Source organism: Leptosomus discolor, chromosome 11 (genome assembly GCF_034619465.1).
Source record: "Leptosomus discolor isolate bLepDis1 chromosome 11, bLepDis1.hap2, whole genome shotgun sequence".
Classification (NCBI taxonomy): domain Eukaryota; kingdom Metazoa; phylum Chordata; class Aves; order Leptosomiformes; family Leptosomidae; genus Leptosomus; species Leptosomus discolor.
In genome coordinates this window covers 7,905,641-7,925,796 of record NC_141401.1, presented here as the reverse complement: position 1 = coordinate 7,925,796, position 20,156 = coordinate 7,905,641, and the positions used below count along the sequence as shown (strand labels likewise).

The 20,156-nt window shown below is 41.2% G+C and overlaps 1 protein-coding gene across 1 annotated transcript in view; it reads right to left on the bottom strand.

Annotated features, from left to right (window-relative positions):
• The window catches only part of AKAP13 (A-kinase anchoring protein 13), a 215,651-nt gene that overhangs the window by 16,514 nt on the left and 178,981 nt on the right, over positions 1-20,156 (bottom strand). The window contains exons 15-22 of the mRNA XM_086471785.1: positions 17,660-17,785; positions 13,662-13,704; positions 12,287-12,392; positions 6,952-7,123; positions 3,163-3,230; positions 2,277-2,343; positions 1,582-1,717; positions 572-684 (exon numbers count right to left, since the gene is read on the bottom strand). Of these exons, the coding sequence (XP_086327911.1) occupies positions 572-684; positions 1,582-1,717; positions 2,277-2,343; positions 3,163-3,230; positions 6,952-7,123; positions 12,287-12,392; positions 13,662-13,704; positions 17,660-17,785 (831 nt within the window). The remainder of the gene's footprint in view (positions 1-571; positions 685-1,581; positions 1,718-2,276; positions 2,344-3,162; positions 3,231-6,951; positions 7,124-12,286; positions 12,393-13,661; positions 13,705-17,659; positions 17,786-20,156) is intronic.

Genomic DNA, 20,156 nt, shown 5'->3' with positions numbered 1-20,156 from the left:
TCTCTTGACACCATAAGCATGCCCTTGTTTAGTTCTTAATAAATGAAGGCCATTCTGTTCTTTTCAGGTAAATACTGGCTAAGGTGTAAAAATACTGATCATATCCTAAAAAAGCACCATATAAAAAAGTATTTAAGCTTAATTTATTTAACTGACTTCACTTTCAAACCCACAAAACTAAAGAATACGTTTCTTCCTTCCTCACTCTAGGAAAAATACAAAATGCAAGACGTCAGCATGAAAAAGGGGACAGAGTGCAAAATCTGTGGCTGTATGAATGGGCCAGAGAAGCAGAATGAAAGAGGAAATGTTCGTCCCTGAGCTAAATGCCAAGTAACTCGGCTGTAACTGAAATCTTCTAAATGTTTTCCCACAATTCAACAAGCTAAAGAAATTACTATGTGGGGCTTTGTTTTACTTTATCACATTAATATTCTAAGATTAAAGTAGATGCACTTTAATTCTCCATTAGAAAGGAAAACACTTGCTGAAATGCCAAAATGGATTTTCTATTTCTGGAAAGCAGCACTGAAACCTTCCTTTTGCTATAAATGCCATGGGGATCTCTTACCTTCATCAACCAGTGACTCCATGGATTCATTCACCCGGCTGATTTTATGTAAGGAGTCTGTTGACTGTGACAGGAATTTCCAAGTGTGTATTAAGCTGTCATCGTTCCCAACTCTGCAGAAAAACAAAACAAGAATATCGCTTATGACATAAAAAAACAGGCAAATATACTTTCAAATACACAGAAGAAATGCATTTTAAATATGAATTGAAAACCAAAGCACGCCTTGCACTGCTACGTACAGAAATGTACTTTTATTAATTGTTTTCTAACAACTACCCGTTGGGGCTCAACAAGCTGCAAGATCTACAGTTCTGAGTGACGGTGCTGCTTCTATACAGAATCACACCTGAGGTTTTATGGTTTGGATAACTCCTTTTCATCACTTTCCATTTTACAGTCACTTCCCATCCTCGTTGTCCTTGGTGCAAGCAGTGCAAAAATGCAACACAAAAGTCTATCCCAGAGTCCTTATTGCTAGCTCTGAGAAAGATCAGAAAAATGGACTGAAACAAATTTCACCACAAACAGCCAGGGCATAGAGGTGGTCCAGAGCATGCCAGCCCATGCTATTGCCTTGTGTGTAGAACTGCTCAATATGCAGGTAGTGTAGGAATCATCAGATTTCCTTGTAAGATTTTTTGTAATTAATTATGTACAATGCAGTCCTAAAACACCTGCAAATGTGTGCTTGCACAGCACCCAGCCCAAGGCAAGGGAATTTCCTCCTGGAATCCAGAGCATCTCTATGAAGTGGCCTTGAATATAACCAGGCCAACTCAGATGCCTCTGAACTCATGCCACGACTAAACTAACTCAGACAATCTGATTGAGCAGAAGACAACTGATGGTATCATATATAATATGGGTATTTCTGGTTTCATGATCCTCTTTTGTACCTTTAACACAAATCATAATACATGAATTCACTTTTAATGAGATCTGAATTTCTCTGTGCTCGCAGTGTCAGATAATACACACATACTCACGCGCGCAGGGAGGAACCTTACCCTGCGATGTTCTGTATGGAGACACTTTTCGAAAGTGCTGTAGTCTGCTGTGATCTCCTGTTATTGAATATTGAGGTTACGGTGTTTTCATCAGGAGCAAGTATGGCAGAGCGAGGGCGCTCCTTCGGTTGTGAGCCTGGAAGGGAATTGTCAGCGAAAAGTCAGCTCGCGCAACTGCAACGATGACGGCTTAAGGAAACCAGCCTCTAAAATGCACTTCCTTTTCTTCCTGGAGTCATCACTAGATCTCAGCTGTTAGAAACGGCCGTACGAAGGGAGGCACATCGACCCCTGGGCAGAACTGACTGCTTTGCACTATGCTTAAGAGATCTAGGTGGGATCTACATGTCCAGAAATATACACTTGGACCCATGGACATATGCTGCGTCTTCCAGATCTTGTGGACTTATTAGCCACAGGCCTTCAGCAAGCTACAGCAGTTAAGTAGTTATTCTGAATCTGAGATGACTTTACATTTGCTTAAAGCTACGTGGACGCTTCAGAAGTGGATGAACTCTGTGCAACTTCAGTACAACTTCTGAAATCCCAAACACTGCTTATCATGCACAGAAGATGCTCCCATCTCTGCTTTGATAAATGCTTATCTTTCTATAGCATCGAACATTAGTTGTCAGAATAGTTAAAAGCAGCAGATACAGACCATCAACAAAGGAAAGGAAAGGAAATTTTCTTACTTTTGTTTCTCATGGTTACTGTGGGTAACGAAGAGGTATCATGTGCCTGTAGCATCCCTCTCTGTGGCTGAAAGAAAAATGAAATTCACTGTAATTTCTTCCTCACTTCTCCCATCTCATATGTGCCACATAACTAGAATTAAAAAGCTATGTTTTTGCTGAATCCTCTCAGAACAGACCGGTTCTCGCCTGCAAGTGTATTTTATATATATACACACACATATATACATGCTGCACATACACATGGACACCCCCCGCCCCCCGCAGTTGCCATCAATGAATGGGCAAAATAACAGATGGAGAAATCTGCAGCAAATTGGAAAATGAGAAGAGAAAGTGCTGACAACACTGAAGAGAACTGAAAATCATAATTGTATAAACATTAACAAGCTTGGAGAACCATACTGCAGAGGAGGTTCCTCACATTTGGGGCGAGCACAAATTCTGCTCATTCCTCATACAAAAAGCATACTTATTTAACAGTTCTTATAGCTATATACACATGGTGCTGCATCACAGGATGTAGCGTTTGAGAACTAAGAGATATGGTATTTAAGGGTGCTGGACACCCCTGAATTGTGCTAGTGAAGTGGCACCACCACCACCTCGCCATACGGTCCCTACGTACTGCAGGGAACACTGCATGGAATTCACTGCCAACAAACACCCTGTGACCTGGAGCATTCACAGAGTCCCAGGGACAACTACTGTATTAGCATGTGGTTCTGGGGAATTTCAGGAGAGCCCAGAGAAATTATTCACTATAGTACAGGGGCTGAGGTTCTTTCCAACAAGCTGGAAAGTTTGGGACGTACTGCAGGTGTTATATATCTGCATGAAAAATTGTTTAAACCTTTTTGTTTATTCAGTAGACGAAATCTCTTACCTTCATTTTGACCTTTGCACAAGAAGCAAAGCTCTCCTTACAGCCTTTGTGAACAATTGCATTGCAGTCTGTCAAAAGTAAAAAAAAAAAACCCAACCAATTAAACAAAAAGCCACGGAAAAGAGGTCAGTTTTTGCCGTTTGTAAACTGAACTATTATCTTGCACAACTGAGAATTACAACTTTCAGGCATCATTGAGGTTTACATGAGTAGCTACAGATACTGAGAAACAGTCTACTTTCCCAATAATTAGCCCTTTGTTTGCTAACAAGATTTCCTCATGGAATTTAACAGGAAATTCTGTTTAAAAAACAATGCAAGGTTGAGTCGCCAGGGTCCTAATGGTTCATAAATTAAAAAAAAAAAGAAAAAAAGAAAAGAAAGCAAAAAGATGGAGTTATTCCTCTGAAAGACAAGGTGGAAAGCAAAAGCAAGACACAGAAACAGAAACCAATTGGAGGGCCAATATTTTCTCTGAAAACACAAATACCGTTCTTATCAAGACAAGGATTATGGGATCCAAAAGGCAGGAAAAGGACAGGAAAATTAATTTACATAAACTCAGACATATCACAGCCAGGATCTACAGTACAGGAACCAAGTGCTACTGTACTACAGAATTATCAGAAAAAGTAACAGGAGCATCTGTCAGGTGACCGCGTCTGGGAAGGGTGGGAATTCCTGCTGAAACCCAGACTGAAGCCACTGGTTTGGTCTGAAACCACGTTTACCAATGCAAAGAGCATCATGTTCTGACACCGCCCTTCGCTGCATATAGGCCAGAGCAAAACCTGTGTGTCTTTTTCGGAATACCATGATCTCTGCCAGCAGACTTCTGGTCATCAGAATTTTCAAAGATGATAAAACTGGGGTTTTTTTTCCACAATAATTCGTAATTGGGTTTGGAGCATTAACTCTTCTGACAGATGAAAGATCACAAGTCTAATGCTCTCAGATGAGACTCAGTAACTTAGATAAAATCTGTTAGTTCCACTCATTCATGAAAATACTTTTTTCTTTTGTTTTGTTTTGGTCCCTGCTACACAAAAAAAGATGTGGACAAGCTGGAAAGGGTCCAGAGAAGGGCCATGAAGATGATCAGAGGACTGGAAGACCTGCCATATGAAGAAAGGCTGAGAAAACTGGGTTTGTTCAGACTTGAGAAGAGAAGGCTTAGGGGAGACCTTATTACCATGTACCAGTACATACAGGGTGGCTACCGAGAAGATGGAGTCTCCCTTTTTATGAGGAGTCACATGGAAAAGACGAGGGGTAATGGATACAAGTCGCTCCTGGGGAGATTCCGATTGGACTCTAGAAGAAACTTTTTCACCATGAGGACAGTTAGACATTGGAATAATCTCCCAAGGGAAGTGGTGGATTCCCCTACATTGGACAGTTTTAAGACTCAGCTTGACAGGGCCATGTCATTTAAACTATATTTTTACCTTGAAGGTTGGGCTAGATGATCCTTGAGGTCCCTTCCAACCTGGTATTCTGTGATTCTATGATATTTCCACAGATCATAAATTATACTTTAATTGTATGTTGCAATGTAAGTGTACAGTTCTGAATTATTTCTAGAAGAAATATGAAAGGAAAAAATTCCATGCCCAGAATGATAAAATATGCTCACATTCCTAAAACTTCTTACATTTGGGCCTACTTAATAAAAGCCCATAATTCTTCTGATGCTTTGAGAGAGGTAAGGGTAAGGCCATAGGGCGTTGCTATTCTGTCAGTGTCCCACAGTTTCCTGTGCAAGAGAGACAGTAGAAACAAACCTGCCAGTTCTTGCAAAAACCCACAAGCAGTATCATCTTTCAGATCAAACAAGGAAGAGGGACAGAACCTGCTTCGGGTGCATGAAAAGAGGCAGTGAGACAATTCAGAACCATTACTGAAGCCTTGAAAGCCTGAAGGCAGCTCTTTATTATTTACCATTTAACACTAGAGCATTTTGATTTTTTAGATCAAAAAACTGGTTTCAGGGACTTGATTCTTCCAATTCAACTCTTCAGCAGGGAGAAGTTCCTCCAACTCCTCTGTATCAATAGTATTAATAATTAAAACCCCAAAAAGCTTCTTTTCTGCATCACTGATCATAAAAAATAGAAAAGGCCAGGCAGAGAGCTATTAAAAAAATCAGGATCTTTTTGCTTGCTGAATCTTTCAGCATTGATTAACTGTTTCAGGAAGCTGGGGGTGTCATTGAAAAGTTGAGACATTTGATTTAAAATGATCCAGCACTTTAAAAGGCATTAAGAAAAAGTCATCAAGAAAAAGTCATCCATGGGCGAGACAGAGCAGTGATGGTAGCAGTAAAGCACTGCCACTTCTGTAGAAAAAAGTAGTCTACAACAGCACAGGAACAACAGAGGCAGGTTGCTGCTGCTCATCAGTCATTTCCAAGGCATTTGATGGCTGATTTTAAGATGCGATGGGAGAAAGGACCTCAAATGTGAGCTTACAACCTGGGCCCTGACCAAACCTTCCTTGTGGCATTCATTTTCTGGCCAATGCATAAAACTTTCAGTAAGTTTCTGTTGTACCTTGAAAAATAAGGAAAGAACGTCTATGCTAAAACATATGATCTGGTTGGATTATTTTAACTCATCAGGATACAGAGAATTAAATCTGGATATGTTTGATTTTCTAAGTGGCTTCAGAAGCTGTTAAGAAAGTCGATTGGGGAAAGGGCGAGGATGCATTTGAGAGCTTGTAATTGTTGATGTTTTCCATTTCCCATCAGTCTGACACAGAGCGTGTCTCATGCAAACAACTGTGCTGAAACCTCTTCTTTTCCAGGAAACTCAAAACTGCCTTTCGGGATTCAGCTGGCTGCTCCTTCCCCTCCTCACCAGAGATGTTTTACACACTGCTCATCCACCAGAAGGAACAGACAAAGCCTCCTGCTGCAGGCTGGGAGCAATTCCCATATACGCTTCAACTCATCTCTAGGCTAGTGGAGAAAAAATACCACTAACGGTGAGGAACAGAGAGCCCTGAGCTGCAGTGGGAAAAAGACATTTTTGTCTGCATATTCTGTAGCTTTGGGTTGCTGGGTAAACCAGTCACCACTCTGGTCTTGACCACACAAATGCTGCCGACCTTATCGAGCTACAGGCATGAGAAACTGTCTGATAAGAAAAGAGAACAAAATCACCAGTCTCGCAGAAACCCTCCGCCGTGGTTCCCGTGCTGCCTGCGCTGTACTGCACGTACTTTACGTGCACACAGGTAGTTGCCATTTGACCTGTGATGCAATTTCATATGTAAAGGGAGAAGAGGGTCAGTATTTCCTTTTCGTATCATGCTGTTCTCACTGAGGGCTTACCAAAGCAGTATTTCAGACAACGAAAGCAATACACTACGGACAGGTGGGACATTTTTTTCCCCATTGGAAACACAAGCCATGATCCAAGTCAGCTTTCCCTGTCCTCCATGCATCTTAACAAAGCACCTCAGCCCCAAGCCATAACATGCAGCTGAAATAACCAAAGTCCTCCAGCTGACTGATACATCCCAACAAGCAGGGGCAGAAAACCCCACGGGATGCTGAGATGTCTGAGGACAGGCTAGGAAGAAGGTTGCAGGACACCCCCTTGCAGCCACAGCTCATTTCAGTCCAGCTTCCATAAGGTAACACACTGCTCCATGAATCACTGTCTCCAAAGTCTCCCTCCCACCCCAAATCCTTAAGAAAGAGGAAAACAAAGCGTAAGGTTTGCAGTTCCCATGTCATATTTAATGAAAAACAAAAGGAAGGGGGGAAGACCCCTGACTTACTTGCGCAGTAGTACGAATCCTTATTGAAAGGTTTCATACAGTGGTAACAGGTTGCTTGGGCTACAACGGACGTCGCAGTGAAGAGATGTCCGTTTAACAGTTTCTTATCTTTTTCTTTCTCCTTGGAGTCTTTTTCCTTCTCTTTAGTCTTCTCTTTATCTTTCTCTTTTTCCTGACGAGAGAAAATGAACAAATGTCTCGCTACATCGCAGAGGTCTGTCCTCTAGTTACAAATTCATCAGCGTTTGCCTTTGGCACTCTGACGATATCGATCGATACACACCTTAACAATAGTGATGTGTCTGCACAGCTCTCTAAAAAAAATCAGCTTACAGCCCCCATGGATGTGGATTAACATCCTATTGACTCACAGAGCCTTTTGCACGGGTATCTCACCAGCAGAGATGAAAATGAGTCTGTTCTGAAGGCAGCTATTTTCTCCCACCTTTGTTATATATTTGCCTGGTTTAAAGACTTAACTCTTTTCTTCTTCTGGGCTCTCATCAATCTTTTCAGCCCTTTCAATGAATTGTGTTAAATACAAACACCGTGTGTAATGCATATCAAACTTTCACCACAGTCAATTTTTAAGGCCAACCCATATGACTCGTGTTTTGCAAGTGCATTTTTAATGAAGAACACAAGCTCGTCCTTGGTGCCTGTACAGCATTACTGCCAGAGTATTTCCACCTCCTTTTTCCTTCTGACTAGCAACTTTTTCAACAGTTTCATGGAACCCCAAGTAACCACACGGAGCTTTTTGGGGAAATTGATCTTTCACAAACTCTCAAAATATGGCACCACAGAAAGGCTGAGGAACAACAGTAAGACCATAAAAGGTTATCTGATCATCTGTAAACCATGGTCCAACCTCTGGGCTACTCAGCTTTGGAAAGATGACAAACACAGCCAGCTTCTCCAACTTTTTGCTTACCTTTCTATTGCTACCTGAGACAGAAAATGCTAAATACTAAAGATTTGAAATGTTTTTCCCTGCGGCCTTTCGTGGATGTGGAATTCTCCCAAACAATTTTTAAAGGAAACTCCACAGAAAAACTCCAAATTTGAATTACAGCGACTCCTTGTCCTTCTATGTTCCACCCTACAAAATGTTTACCATACAATTCAGCTCCAGATCTGTATTTTAACTGTTACTGCAGATTTCATGGCATCTGAAAGAGAAGCTTAACCAGAAACCGGTAAAGGCTTCTGTAAGCTTATCTTTGCATTTTGTTATTTATATGCCACATGCCCTTTGGTAAATATTGTCACAGCCTAAGTATCAGTGAGCTGCAGAGCAGCCCATGTGAGCAACCGCCATGAAGCGGTTAAAAGAAGCATTGAGCCCTGCAGTCACCGGCAGGGAAACTGTTGAGCCTTTGATGACACACTCACACAATCAGTAACTCAGCCTAAGGTTTCCCCTCTCCCAACACAGCCCAGGCAAAATGCCAGTTGTCAGGGTCTCTGCAAAGCCTCATAAACAGAAAGTCTATTTACTGGCCCCAAATGCGATTTTGTTCTGCAAATAAGCAAAACCAGGAGCACTACCATATGGAATAATCCCGTCTGAAGCAGAAAACCTGCCAGGAAGGGTCTGCTTTGCAGCACATCTCTGCCTCCCTGGAGCCATCAGCTCGGATCATCTCAGCTCGGATCATCACCCCACGTAAACCTCCTCCCACAGCCCTGTTCTCCATCCGCTGACCTGCCCACCTTTAACCATGTCCAGCCTGGCAGGATTCAAGAACTAAAAGTCTGCAGTTTAGCCCCTGGCCAATGGTACCAAGTTGACACCTGGAGTTTTGCTCTATTGCCAGGACTCGCAAGCTCCAGGAGAAAAGATGACCCTACGCTCAAGGCAGATCTTGCAACTCTCACACTAAAAATGCCGAAAGGAGATTGACCAACCTCTACGTTAAATGTACCTGATGTTTACTGCAAAGACCAGTAATTCTAGAGTCTGGAATAATACCCTGTTTTCATAAAAATCACTGTAAAAAACATTTTAATTAAAGCTGAGCAACCCCAGGAAAAACAGGAAACGGGTGCACCACTTTCAAGGAGGAAACACAAACTTCATACACGGGATGCCAGCCACACCACTGAAATACAAGGTCTCAAAACGAGATTTTTTTTTTTTTTTTTTTTTTAAAAAAAAAGATTGTGAAAATAAAACCATTTTCCTGCGCTATAGGAGCTGCCAGTGTGACTTGAAGCACAGCTCAACGGCTGAACCTGCACCGATGTGCACTGACAGACATGACGGGCACCACGACTCGGTCGTACAGCCCACAATAACAGACCGTGCACTGCAGCAGCAGATACTGCTCCGAAATAACCACAAAGCTCTTACCTCCCAGTGCTTAAGTCCTACTAGCTTCACTGTTATTTGAGGTACTTCAGCAAATCTACTCCGTCTTATCGACATCCTTCCCCTGGGAGCAGGAGAGCTGCTCCCCACCAGCATCAGCCCATCACGACGGCCAAGAGGTGCCAGCACGGCCGGCCAGGGGGACGGCAGTCAGAGAGCAGTTGAGCAAAAGGGGGAGGGCAGAACGATTGCTGCTAACTTCCTTGAAGATTATTTTAGCTACTTTGCTATTGCTTTCATCTTGCCCTACCCCAGCTTCCACTACTAAAAAAAAAACAAGCCAAAAAAAACCCCATCCAAAAAACCCACAGGCAGGAAAGGATGGGATTAATATTTTATACATTTTATACAATACAAGACCACCCATTCAAAAGGCAGAGGGTGGTAAATCAAACCCTCTGTGATGTCTGAGATACAGAAAAAGTGAATTCTAACATACCCCAGTGCTGCTATGTAGTACTTTGGTAAACAAAGTGCTGCAGAAGATCTTCCAGACAGAAAGGTTTCACGTGTTTGTGGCTCCTTCTGCTCTACAGGTCACAAACAGTCCCTGTCTCCTCGTCCTTTCAAACACTTACAACTCTTACTATGGACACTGAAACGCTGTTGGTGCTACAGTGCTGCCTAATTACTACGCAAGTCAAGGACAAACAGAAATTACTCACGCTAATTTTTTTGTCGTCATTTCCCAGAAACTTTACCAAAATGAAGAAAATTAGTTCGGTTTTTTTTTCTAATTGACAGAGATAGAGCACGTTTTAGACTTCACAAACGTGAACCAGTGCATGCTGCTGTTCAAGAGATTCGCTGACTAATCCCCGAATAACACAAAGCACATGGCAGACATGGGTAAATTCACACAAACTTCTATCAGTATCTGCTCCAGTGAACACTCCAAACACCCCTTCACTTTAAGGGCTTTTTTACATAACTGTTTACCCATTTTCAAAAAGAACTGTTGCCATCAGCAGGCTCAGAGGTGCTTTACTTTATGGTTCATCTTAGAAAACAGTGCATTTCTGAAGGTTTGGAGACAAGCAAAACCTAGTTGGAAAGAAGCTGAAGCCTCTCTCCCTCCTGACAGCCCAGACAGCAGCAGAAACCAACTCTTCCTGCCCAACTTCCTCTTTCAAGGTTTGTTGTTTTGCTTTTTAACTCTTACATGTTTTCACCGGCCATAACCCTTCTGAGAAATCAGTGTTCCCAAGAATTTTTAGGTCAAATTATTTACATGTACAGCTGAAGCCCTAAAAATGTATGTCATGCAAAACGCATTCCACCACGAGCAGAGAAGAAATTGTAATTAGAAGGGTATTATGGCTTTTTATTTAAGTAAAAATATCACAACTGATACGAGCTGCAATTTTTGTAGTGTGTATTATCGTTGGGATTTTGGAGCAATTCTTTATCAACAGCTTTAGACAATCATGAAATCAGTGAAATGAAACTGCACTTATTTAACAAGAGCAGAGCAAGTATCTCAAAGCCATTCTGATATATTTTCTTACCTGTCCCAACCAGATTTCTTTTTTTAATATATATATAGGTTTGAGTGTGTGTATATCTCTAGTACTTGCAAGAGCCAGTTAACGAATTTCCAGTCTCGTTCGCAGGCTGTGCAACGTGCTCCACAACTTCTCGCTAGTGGTTTGCACAGCGGTTTCTATGTGAACAGACGGGTTCTTTTGACATCGTACTTCGCAGCAGGGAACAGCCCTGTCTTAAAGCTGCTCAGCAGCTTGCACCTTGAAAGGCAGATCCATAAAGAGGAACTGTGCGTTAGGGTGACTGATCTCACGACAGCTGGTACCTCATTGCAAGGGTGATGCAACCTTCCAAAACCGTGTATCAAAACGTGCGTTGGACGATGAGAGCACACAAACCAGGCTATGTTTGAGGAACACTCAGGCTGAAACACCAAGTGCTTTTATGCTGGGAAAGGCTAAAATCAAGTTTGCCTGTGCAGATGAAACGTGACCCCTCCCGTACGCGTACTGTGCTCCAGCCCAGACTCACTCTGCGTAGGCACAACGCTCGTTATGCCACATTTCGTTTCCTGTTTGCTATTCAGACACTCATCAGAACACCTAATTCCACGTCTCAGGGGCCTTCCAATACTATCTACCATCACATTAGCTACACATCACCTAACTATATAACACACACTGCCCACTGTGAGGTAAGGTGCTCTTAGCTTCTGTCAGGTATGATAAACTGAGGTGAGATTCAAGAGCCAAAGAATCTAACCAAGCCAAAAAAAAACCCAAGCATATATTAATCTTCAGGGGACCACCTAAGGCAACAACAGCCCATTTGCGTGAAGTATTTAGCACTGATGTAATTATTTCTGTAACCAGTGCTGTTCCCAGGAAATTCAGCTGCGCTGACCAGCGTTTAACCTTCAGCAAATTAAATCCCAGAGCTTCAAGGATGGGAAAAAGGGGAAAATATAAATATTGGCCATCACTAAAGGTAACAGTTTGAGCAACTTCTCTAGCAGTGCACAGGAACTTTATAGCAAAGGTGAAAATAAAGGTAAACACAATACAGCCTTCGGCAGCCAGTCCCTTCTTACAGCTCCTGTCCTCATTTTATTAAACACCTCTCGGGTTCTGTAAAAATTAGTCCCATCAATCACTGCAAAGCCATAACTCATGCCAGAGCACCATCTATTCTCTGTAATAAATGAAGCTTCTTTCTGTGGGTAAAAGAGGCAAAAACATTGCACAGGAAAACTGACCTCAGATGCATTTCAATTTTGGGGTGTTAAGATTTCCCATGTAGCTATTCCCTATTAACCCACTGACAATCCTCCCCTCGCAAAAGAAAGAAAGGAGGAAAAAAGTGAAGAAAGTCAGGCAAAGAAATAAATATCACCCTATGGAAACACACTGAAATACAGAATTCGTGTCTGCTACGTATGGGTATTTCCTGGCTGCATAAATCACAAGAAGCACTTACTTTGCTCTTCTTGCTGCTGGACATTTTATTCCTGAGGTAGCTGAAGGTGCGACTGACTTTTGTTACACTTTTACCAGCTGGGACACTGCTGCTCTCTTCAGATATGCTGAAATCAAAAAAGGAAGAGGTTGCTTTTATTTTTTTTTTTTCCTCCCAAAGCACCTATTAAATGGATAGATTCTCTTTTTTAAAGGACAAATGCATTTATTATCCAACAGAGTCACAGGCGGCTTTATGGTGTTATACCAGAGAAGGCAAAGTGAAGACAAAATACCAATCCAGTAAGTTTGTCACATATTTCAAGGACTCTGTTATCTCTTTTTAAGCAATCTCCATTCTCAAACCATGCCAGAGCACCCTCTGCTGCTCCCGTGCCCAAATAACCACTAACCAGCATCTGTCCATTTACACGGCCAGTATTGCAGACACACGTTCAGTCTTGGCATTTATTCATCGATATTTCAGACAGAAAGGGATAGACACGCACACATCCTTTAGAGAGAAATCTCCTTCCAGAGACAGACATCTAATGAACTCTGAAAAGGCAGTGAGTGTCTTTAACAAAAACCACAGTCTGCAAAGCCTCCCCTGAGAGATGAGAACACCAATACTGCGTAATAAACAGCAATGATTATTTATATTAATTCAGGCATCTCTGGGACACCAAATATTTTCTGCCAGTCTTTACATGCACAAGCTTAGGACTTCTTCAGCTTTTATGGAGAATCAGAAATCACAGAGGAAATTATTATTTCATTAAAGGAAAGGACACAGCCTGTCAATAGGAAGTACAACACAAACCAGAAGCAGAACGACAGAAAAACAAATGAAATCGAGGAGAAAACAGCAACAAGCAGAGATGGAGAGCCTCCCAGCCACAAAATAAAGCTGAAACTATCAGACACCCAGCTCCTTCAGTGCCACAAACATCCTTCCTCCAGGGAAGTGCTTTTAAAGCCAGCACCCACCAGAAAGATTATCTCCTCTCTACAGCTTGCAATGATGAAAAGTAACGTATAAAAACACGACCATTTTGGCCTTTCTTATAGAAATATAGACAGAATTAACCAAAACAACTACTTTTAGTGTAAAATATAATTCAGGGTAAACTGATACTGTTCGATAATACATAATCTGTTATTAGCTATGAATAAACACAAAGCCTTGTTAGATACAAGTCATAGAACAAACTTTCATATTCTATGATCTAAAAATACCCTTCAGCCTTTAGGAATACAGCACTGATTTTCACAAGCCTGACAACTTGTGATTTCGGCTGAAGTGCACTGGTGCCAGGGATGCTTTTGGGTGTCCAAACCAGAGCCCACCACAGGAGTCCCACCAGAAGAGTCATGGTACCCCCAGAATACTGTACCTCTGAACCGAGGAACCCGTGGGGCCGCCGAACGCCTGCGTGCCTGGAAAAGATCGGAGGGGTGGTGGGGGGTGACATGTTAGACTGCAATCTTAGCCCACCGATTTTAAAAACATAGTTTGCATATTTAGACAGTTCAAGAGGAAGTGGAAATGTTTTCCAGAACTGTTTCGTGTGCTCAGGATACAGCCTGTTCCCTGTATCGTTAGGTGCTCTCAAATTAGATGCTCAGGTGAAAGCCTACTTAGTATTTTTATCATTCTTCAGCTATTAAGCAAAGGATGTGCATCTGTTAAATTCGCTGGCAAATCAGGGTAACTGAATCAGAACTGCCAATTCAACGGCAACACGTATAAATGAGAATCATTCTGCCACAATGCTTTTATTTATACACCACTAGAAAGAATCTATTGTACAACACATCCGGGTTTCATGCATAAAACTTTTCTGCTTGATAAAATTATAGTTCATTTTCCCATCAAAATCCTGAAGCAATTCATAAAGAGTAAGGGAAACAAGGGAAGCCTTATCCAGTTTTCCACAAAACATCACCAGCCTAGGGCTTAGTCACAAAACACTGTGCTTGAGGAAAGTCTGACTTTTGACATGAAGCTGAAGCCCTGCCAATGACACAAATTCTCTTTATACCACAAGAAACCTGCTTGCACAATGCATTTGGGGCAGATTAGGTAGCTGACACCATTTACCAGAACCGTCGAAGAATACTGAAAAAGCAGGATGAAACGATCCAGAGGAGAGAGGGCTCTCTCCAGAGTAACTGGCCTTGTCAGGAATCCAAAAAACCCTCACTAAAGCACTTTTTGCAGTCCTGTCTGAAGCTCATGCATGAAGCAGCATGACTGATCATCTTATTAGGCTTCTGCACATACATTGTAAGAAAAACAGTAGTTTTGCTTCAAATTCTGCTATATTAAAGCTAAGGGTGAATGCAAAAGAGCCACTTGACATCAGAGGCAAAGATGGCCCTCTATCCAAAAGCTGTAAGTGCATTAGGAAAAACTGTGCGTACAATATTATGCCTCATGATTCTAAAACACACATTTTCCTAACTGCTGATTCAAGCGCCAACACAGCCTGAGACAGAAATACCATTTCTTCATGTTTAGAGACAAAAATGCAAGCATACCCCGTTACCTAATCCATGCTTGGAGATCTCTCAATATCTCCCTTGCAAAATCTTTAATCTCATTAATGATCTATCCCAAATACAGCAAAGTTAGCAAAACTGTAACATATATCAAATGAAGTCTACTACTCAGTTTCCTGACTGTGCTGGGGGTTTAGATAATAACCACTACCTAAGCGCCTACTAAGATCACACAAGTAATTTACAGACTCCCAAATCCCTGGTTAACGCTCCAGTGACTCTGGTTCATGTTTCAGCTCTAGTTTGCTTTTAACATGGGCAAAGCCTCCTTAGTCTTTCCTTTTTTTAATAGATTCATCAATTTGACTTAAGTATTTCACAAACCTTTTGGTTTCTTTGCAGTTAAGGTAAGAAATATGAACAAATGCTGAATCAAGAGCTGTAATAATTTGGTATTTGTGACTGCTCTTCAGCACCTTGAGAAAATACATTGCATGGGAACTTCAATTACCCACTATTTATCTTGTACTGCAATAGTGGTTTATCTTAAGAATGGGGTTTCTTGACACTGATAGGCAAAATGGAGCCGGACAACAATCAAGGTGAAAACCTGTCTATGATTTCATATTTTAGGTTACAATATAACATCATATGATCGACACTCTGCTGCAAGCTATAAAGCCCATGAAGATACGCATAGAGAAGCACACATTTTCTCAATTTTAAGGTGTTAGGTTTTTTTTTTTTTTTGGAGGTAGAAGACAGGAAGGAAGGTTTATTTCCATAATTTTTCTGTTTCCTATCATGACCAAGTTCAAAACTGAAATACTAAAATGGATTTCACAACCCACAAAAAACAAAAGTTAGTTTTGTTCAAAGGCCAGCACTGGTATCTATGTCCAATGAATATGGGCTAGCAGCCAAATTTTGGTGTACTTACCTGAACACCTCTTAAGCATCACCCACCACAGTTATTTCTTATGGTAGCTAGACTTGAAATAATTCATCAAGGTCCATCATGCAGAAAGCAGTGACTGGATTGGGATGTTGCAAACAAAAGAAACCAGCTCACAACTCCCTAATGCTGGCACTAATTAAACTTTCGAGGGTCAAGAAACCCAAAGGCTTCATAAAAATTTTCTAAAATGCACAGACTGGCTTGTCCAGCCACCTGAAATCCATGTCTTCAATATCTCATGATATCAAACAAACTGCAATTAATTCTCCATACTGTAGAGAAAAACAGGCATGGAGAGGTCGAGGAGTGGTAACTGAAATGCAAGAGTGATCTCAATGCTAACAGATCCATCCTCTTATGAGAGGTGAACCCTGAAGATGTGGAAAAAAACCCCAAACTACTCTAGGATTACTACATGAAAAATGCCCATTGCCAAAGCAGTCTTATGAATAGCTGTGGCTAAACCAACCTTTACATAAAGTCCACAGTCCCCTCAAATATGAGGGAATAAAACACACGTGAAGAAAGCAACATTTTTGTTTGAGACAATATCTGACATTTTAAATGCTCACTATTAACAGCAGCACTGTTGAGAGAGAGAAGATAAATTCTGGCTAACAGAATTGCTATATCCTAACCTAAGTAAGGAGTTACTTAACTGGTTGGGAGCTTAAAACAAACAGAAATAAATAAATAGATAGATCAATAAATAACACACCCGCCAACAAATAAACAAACAAAAAATCAAACCCACCAAAAAGTTTAGCTGAGAGTATTTTTTACCATGGGAGCGTGACATCCACGCACAGCTGCGTGTTTGCAGTTCACTTTGTGGGGACCATGAACTGTGAGTTTTGTTAAAAGTGGAAGAGAAGGACAGAGCAAAGGGGAAGGAGGAAGGAGCTTAAATATGGAAGTGGGTAGTACCACACCTGGAAAGAGCACAGGAGTTTCTTGTAGGAAGGGACAGACCCACTGTGAAGATGGAATGAAAAGGAGGAGAATTTAGATACCTGTAACACCAATGGTGTAGAGATTTGTTAAATTCAGGAAGCAATTTCCCCCATCCCAGTATGGTCATGAGGGATGTGGGCTCATTTCCTTGCAAACGTTTGATTTGAACCAACTAATACAGCTGCTCTGAATTTTCTCTGTAGATAATTATTTGTTCCAGTTTATTTCAACAGTAATAATAAATTTAAAAAAACCTAATAAAACATGCTTAAGAAATTAGAAACATTTTCAATTATCTTTGATAAGCCTCCAAGAGGAGTCCAAATTACTTTAATTCAATCTTCTGCCTTAGTTGGGTTTCTTTTATCAATGGAGTTCGCAAGAGGGAGAAAAAACCCCAAAACCCTACCATATAACATTCACCTGTTTCCCACCAAAAGTTTTCTGATAATAATGTCGGGACCTAGATATGAACACCCTGACAATTTAAGGTGTTTGGCTGCAACTTTCTGCTGAGTGGGGGAACGGTGAAGTCGCAACCAAGATTCTCAGAATTTATTATCAGGGCTTCTCTCCTCCTGCTTCCACCAAGCAATGCACTCACTCTCACCTACAGAGGGCAAGGATCTACCTCTTCTGTTAACTCCACGCACTGCAACAATCTCAAGACAAGTATTTTGGTTTTAATAAAAGGGTAATGACTATATTGCTGGTCAGAGTGGCAGATGATGATATTTGCCACATGGATACAGACCAAGACTAATCAGATGAGATGTGATGGTGCTGATTTACAAGACTCTTTGGATTATAGTCCTTTTATTCTGCCCTTAGTTAGCATTCAGATATAGGACCAAGGTCATGCAATGGAAAGGTTAGTTCAATGTTTGCAAGGTGAAACTTCAAGGTCTAAAGCAGAAAACCAGATTTCCCTTTGTTTCCACCCATAATGGCTGCAATGCACAGAAAATGATTACTTACTATCCAACTCCTCCTCCTCATCACTGGAAGAAGAGCCAATAGAAAAGAGAGTTTTAGACTTAGGAATGAGTGGAGAGATGCTGAAGGAGAAGGAGATTCGTCGCGATGGTCGACTCCGGCCCTGGGCTGAGAAGTGGGTTAATAGCAGACATTAGAGCATGCTTGAAAATGCATTTAATAATAAAAAGGAGAGGAAAGGAGCCAAAGCAAACTAAAACCAAAGCAAAGGAAATGTCTGCAAAGCAGCTGGCTTCAGAAAAGGTGCAAGAGACAAAGAATTGAGAATGTGCAAATTCCAGAGGATGCAGGTCTCACTGCATGCGTAACTTGAGGTTCAAGGCCTTCCTTATTTTTGCTGCTATCTTTTTATAGGACCCGTTAATGAAAACTTACATGTGGACAGTTATTTTCCCAAACAGAATACCAATAACACAGTGGATCTCTCGACAAAAGGCATCTGCTTCACTGAAGTAACTGCCAGGGCATCAAACTAGAACAGCTCAAGATATTTGTTTAATGGTGCTTTTTGCAGTTAAATGACACAGCAAAGCTGCTGGATATTAGCAAGGATACTCTATCTGAAGTGTTGACTTTATCTACCTGGAAAGGTGCTTGCCACTTCTAGCTCTAAAAAAACCCAAACGTTTTGATAACGTTAATGCCCTTCAAAGTTTCCAGCTTCAAAAAGAGATTTCCTTTCTTTTCTTCCAAACCAAACAGAAAAAAACATCTCTTCTCCTGCCTTCTTCTAAAACTCACAGTCCTCGTTTTAAAGAAACTGCCTAAACATGAGAAAAGCCCCTCTGCACCCTCTTGTGTCCTTGTCTGGAAGATGGCTACCAAACACAATGCCAAACTCAGCAATCAGTCCACGACATCAATCTCACATATTTCATTTTTAAGAGCAGGTCTTGCACAGCAGCAGCTTTGCAACAATTCTTTACAAGTACAATCTTCTCTGAAAAGAGATGTAGGAGCCAGCTAGCCACTCGTAACTGAAATTGCTACACAGCCCCTTACGGAGATGCCCAAGGGCTGTACTTCCCAAACCTTCTCATCCTACGAGCACAGGTGGAAACCTCTGAGCTGTGACCTGATCAACGTCAGGTTGCTGGATACCAGCCGCTCACACGGTGCACCAGTGCATCCTTGGGAAAGATAACTGGGACAGGGCTGGGGCAACTCTGCCCCTGGGACAGGTTTGACCTAAGAGTCCTACATTACATTAAACATCTTCGGTGCATATATTCAGACTTTTAAGTCATTCCATGGCACGGATAAATCAATCCACTTGCACAACAGGGAAAAGATGCTAAAGACTTTATCAGTGATAAACTTCCAAGAGAAAGAAGTAGCAATTATTACTCTCTTTGAATAAAACATGTCCTTTCTGCCATGTACAAAGAGAACTTTTTGTATTGTTGGTATCATACCCCAAAACTGAATTCAGAATATAAAAATACTACCCGAGGAAGATCCAACGCAAGCAATGCAAAGCAAACTCCCCTGAAATTTTCCTTCAGCCATTAGTCATAAATGCCAATAGCCTAGAGGCGATTTGACTAAAATTATGTGCATGCTTTTCCAACATAAGCAGAACAACCCTAGAGGGACCTAATGAAAGGCATTTAAATTGAAGAATTCTTAGCAAGATTCGTGTATTAGTTTTGTTTAGACTGCCTTTCAAAGGAGTTGTTCTAGTGTTCCAGACCTGAAGAACATGACTAGGCAACACTGACTTCTTTCTGCTGTAGTCTACTGTCTATTTAGAGTAAAAGTCAAGATGAACAATAATACTTTACTGTAAATAGAACCACCTCCTCCAGCACAGTTCAATTCAACTTACATTTCAGCGCTTTTATTTATAGCAGTTCCTGGCTTTATAACAATGCTCCACACTGGAAATTTGCTATTCCAAAGCTGAAAGCAGTCTTCCGAGCACTCCAGCCAACAGCTCTTGTGACCTCCCTCTATAAAATGCTGAAGGATTAACAGTTGTGAATGGCCACAGCAGCTCTTGGAACATCTGAGGCATCAGATGGAGTGCGGGCTAGAAACTCAGCCTTGGAAATTGCTCCTGCCTCAGCATGTATGACAACAAACAGGAAATATAAGAGAAAGCCCTCCATATGTTTATCCATTTGAACTTAGTTTTTGAAGCTTTTGTGCAGAACATGTTGATTTCTTCCCATTCAGACACAGAGAAATTGGGGTTTTTTTAAACACCAACACCAAAATTACGCAAATGGAATGACAAATTACAGTTTTCTGTAATTCACCTTCATGAAACCAAGGATTTATTCTTAACATAATTCTGAAGTATTCTGCTGCAATAATATGAATGTCAAGCCTAGGTGATACAAGGGAGTTTATACACTGAGACCTTCTTGCAAAAGGCACTAAGCTGCTTTGCATGTACTTATGGTCATAACTCAAGTAACATTATTCCTCTTTCAAAGTGTCTGAGGAAGAATAAAATGATTTCTGACTTTGGAAA